Source organism: Geospiza fortis, unplaced genomic scaffold, assembly GCF_000277835.1.
Source record: "Geospiza fortis unplaced genomic scaffold, GeoFor_1.0 scaffold1283, whole genome shotgun sequence".
NCBI lineage: Eukaryota > Metazoa > Chordata > Aves > Passeriformes > Thraupidae > Geospiza > Geospiza fortis.
The window spans coordinates 98,010-101,751 of record NW_005054754.1 but is presented as its reverse complement, the minus strand read 5'-3'; the positions used below and the strand labels follow the sequence as shown (position 1 = coordinate 101,751).

The window sequence follows — 3,742 nt, the reverse complement described above, 5'->3', positions numbered from 1 at the left end:
AGGACCCCCCCTGCCTCTCTCTCACCCGGTAATGGCAGGCGGAGCCAGCAGAAGAGATAGAAAAAGGCTCCCTTTACAAACTCTTGGGGGGAAGGAAGCGGGGGGGGAGGGCAGTCAGTCCCAGTGCCCCTCCAGATAGCAAAATAAGCTGTAGCAGGAACCTTGGAAGCAGAAAGCTGGAACAGCAGGGATGAGCAGACCCTGGAGTGGCAAGCAAAATGTAACAAAAACTCTGCAGCTGTAGCAGAAGCCGTGAGGTGTCCCAGCAGACACAGGGTGCTGGTTACAGTGTAGTGAAGAACCTGGAGCAGTGACAGAAAAAACGGTGGGGCTGGACAGTGGCAGCCAGGCTCCTGAACGCAGCTAGGAGAGGCTCCTGCAGAGAGGGAGGGGCTCGGGATCCCAAGTTTTCCCCTGAGGCACCCGAATAGATGGTGAGGGTCCTTTCCAGTTAGATTGGGTGTTAATAAGGCCCCAGTGCAACGACTGCTCTTATGAGCAAAGGTTCACCCACAGTAAGGAAGAAGAAGCAGTACAGGGCTGGGCTTCGCGGTGGCAGTGGATTCTCCCTGTGAAAAACGAGGTTCTCTCCTGTAAAAATGTAAAAGTTTAATAAAGGATGATAGAAGATAAAGACAATAAAGCAAAGATTTACGGCTGGGTGCTTGGCATTCCACTGAGAACACACCTGCTATTTCGGAGAGCCTTTAAATACCTTTCCCATTGCATCAGCCTATTGCATATTCATAAACAATTATGCATATATAAAATTTCCCCTAAACTAGTTTACATGTTCTAAGAACTGTTTTGCATGGCTCCTCCTTAGGTCCGCCTTTTTAGACCATGCATATTTCTTGGCTGTGGTTTTGGTCCGTTCTTGTTATCACCTCCAGTTTGGGCTTTGGTCCATATTTTCTACAGACAGTGGGTGCTGATAATTTGCACGTCAGTAGCAGGGGTCTCCATCACATGTTCATTGAATGTTATCCCAACCAAGCAGGCATTTTAACACAAGCATACTATATCAGCTATTTCACTACCATGTCTAAGTTTAATTAACAACAGAAATAAAAAAACCCCAACTATATCTTTATAGCAAAGTTACTGTAACATTTTACATATAGCATCCATTAATATTTGCAAAAAGCCAATATTATAATGTGTATTTATAACATCCCCATGGTATACAACAGCTCGACTGTCCTCCTCCTATGCTGAGAGCAAGAGAGCAAGAGGAGCTCTCGTGAAAACTTGTGCCCCGAGCCCTGGTCTGAGCCCCATCTTTTATTCACAAAGGTGTTCCATATACATTACATTGCTCAACCTTTTCATGCATATTCAACCCCTGGCCCCACCTGTCCTCGCCTCGCATGGTAATTAGATCCACACCCTTCTGAGCATGCGTTGTTCATGGTGGTCTCTGAGACTGAAGGCCGTGGTCTTCCTCATGGTTGAACTTTTGAACTTTTCTTCTTTGCACGTGCACTTTGGTCTCTTGGTGCTTATCTGAGTACATCTGTTGATTTTGATCAGCTTGCAGACAGAGGAGCCCCTTTATCTGGGTTTCTCGTATCCCTTGGTCTTCTCTCGGTATTGTTCTTTATCGCAAAAAGCTTCAGAAATTTGCATTTTCCAATGCCCTTTGTACCATGGCAGAGGTTTCTTAAGTAAAAGGTTAAAATTCAACATACAATTCTACAAGCTAAAATTTAAATGCTTAGTTCATATTGCTAACTTCAGCGAACCCCCAAAACCTCAATATCAAGCTCTTGCACCCTATGAAAAAAATGTCTTTTTAATATCTCCCAGCTCTCATTTGCTCCTTTACTTCTGAGAACAGTTTCCCAAGGGATCAAATACACTAGCACTGAAAGTTTGCCTTTCTGAGGTTTAGGGTCCTGATTCTGCTTTTTACCTCTTCTGTACCCCTCAAGACTGAGAATTCTACCTGGGCATGATCAAAGATATTGTGACAATTTCTGTCAATAGCATATCTACCCTGTTACACCTGGATTTAGCTCGCTATATTCCAAGACATAGCAGGTACTCTGCAGGATCAGATCACTGTTTTATTAATGTATGTCTCTCCCTTTGGGATTCTAGGTTACTGTGCAGACACAAGGGGCTTTTACACATTCAGATGACTCACTATCTTGTAAATTTATATTTGTTTCAATTATATTGTAGTTCAAGAATAGAAGTATAATACTGTATAACTGGAATTGGGGTATATTTCACTGAAAGATTGTTTCCTTTGTAGATTGATGAGCACAGGATATGTGTTTGTGTACGAAAACGACCACTCAATAAAAAAGGTATGGGAATTTAGGATTTTGCAGAATTTTTTCTCTGAAAAGCTGCTTCTGATAGAGTAATATTATTTATATTAAAGAGATCTAAAAATACCGATCAAAGGCAAAACTCTGTTATACTGGACAATATGTGTGAGGTACCCAGAAAATTTATAAACTTATCATAATCTGAATAAAGATGGGGAAAAAAGCAGTTAAACTGTCACCATTTTATGGAGGGTAATTTTTTCCCAAGGTCATCTAGGATGCATTTTGTTGATCTGGGAATTAATTCTACTGTAATTTCTTCAGTAGTTTTATTTGTGTTTGTATCACCATTCTTTTAAAGTATCTTGAAGTGATCTTCTGATCAGTGAGCTACTCAATGAAAACTTTCCGACACTTTTTTGTTATAGGTGTATATTTGTACTTTCAAGTCTTGAATCTGACATGAAGGGTACAATTCAGGTGCCTGAATGTTGGTGTCTTCTGACATTTAAGGTGCTCAAGGGTGTCCAAGATATCCTTGCAGGGCTAGCAGGTTATAGACAAACTGGAGACATGTACCTCCTGGAATTGCTGCTCAGGGCTGGGCAGGATCCCGTAAGGCATATGAAATGGCACTAAACAAATATTTTTAGGTACTGGAAGCACTCCTTAGTGACTTCTCTTCATGTATGATTTGCTTGACAACTTTTTTTCTTACTGCCTGGTGATCAGAGTGGAGTCTATATCCCCCACCAAAAAAAACATTTAGGTTTTCAACTCCAGTTAAATCCCAGTCTTTCTATTAAGTTCTTTACTTTCATGAGTGTCCTGGTTTAGGGCAAATTTGGTAGAGAATCTCCAAAGGGGCCCCTCCAGAAAGCAAACCCACACGGCCTCTCCCCTCAACCGGTTCGGGAAGGATTCCTCGGAGAGAAGTGGAAAGAACCTGTTTATTTAACAGGCACAGCACCCCCCAGCACACAAAATGAACAATACCATATGACACCACTCTTTCATCGCTCTGAAAAAGATGACAAATTCAGAAAGTCTCTCTTGGGGGTGGTCACTCTGTTATCAGTCCTTCCGGGGCTGGGGTAACTGCTGCAGGCCACAAGGTGCAAACTCTCGGTGTTTCCCAGGTCCCAGTCCGGAGCAGGTTCGAGTAGGTCCAAAAAAAGGGAAAGGAGAAACAGTCCAGGAAGAAATTTGGACTGTTTAGCTAAACTAGCTAATGGGCAGGAGCAAAAGCAAGCAGAAGTGAAGCAGAAACAAGAGCGAGAGAGAGAGCAAAGCAAAAAGCAAAAGCAAAAAAGCAAAAGCAGCCCTAAATGTACTGCCCGTCGCTGTGTCCCTGATATGAAAAACCCAAACAAAACTTTCACTCTTCAAAGCCAGTCTTAAAGGCACAGAACATAATATCCTGCAGAAACAGAACATATGAATGGGGATACAAGCATCATAAC

At 42.4% G+C, this 3,742-nt stretch overlaps 1 protein-coding gene across 1 annotated transcript in view; it reads left to right on the top strand.

Annotated features, from left to right (window-relative positions):
• Positions 1 to 3,742, top strand: part of LOC102042834 (kinesin-like protein KIF2A) — a gene marked incomplete at its 5' end in the record, with an annotated part of 43,181 nt that overhangs the window by 3,431 nt on the left and 36,008 nt on the right. Inside the window, one exon of the mRNA XM_031065390.1 lies at positions 2,261 to 2,315. Coding sequence (XP_030921250.1) covers positions 2,261 to 2,315 — 55 coding nt within the window. The remainder of the gene's footprint in view (positions 1 to 2,260; positions 2,316 to 3,742) is intronic.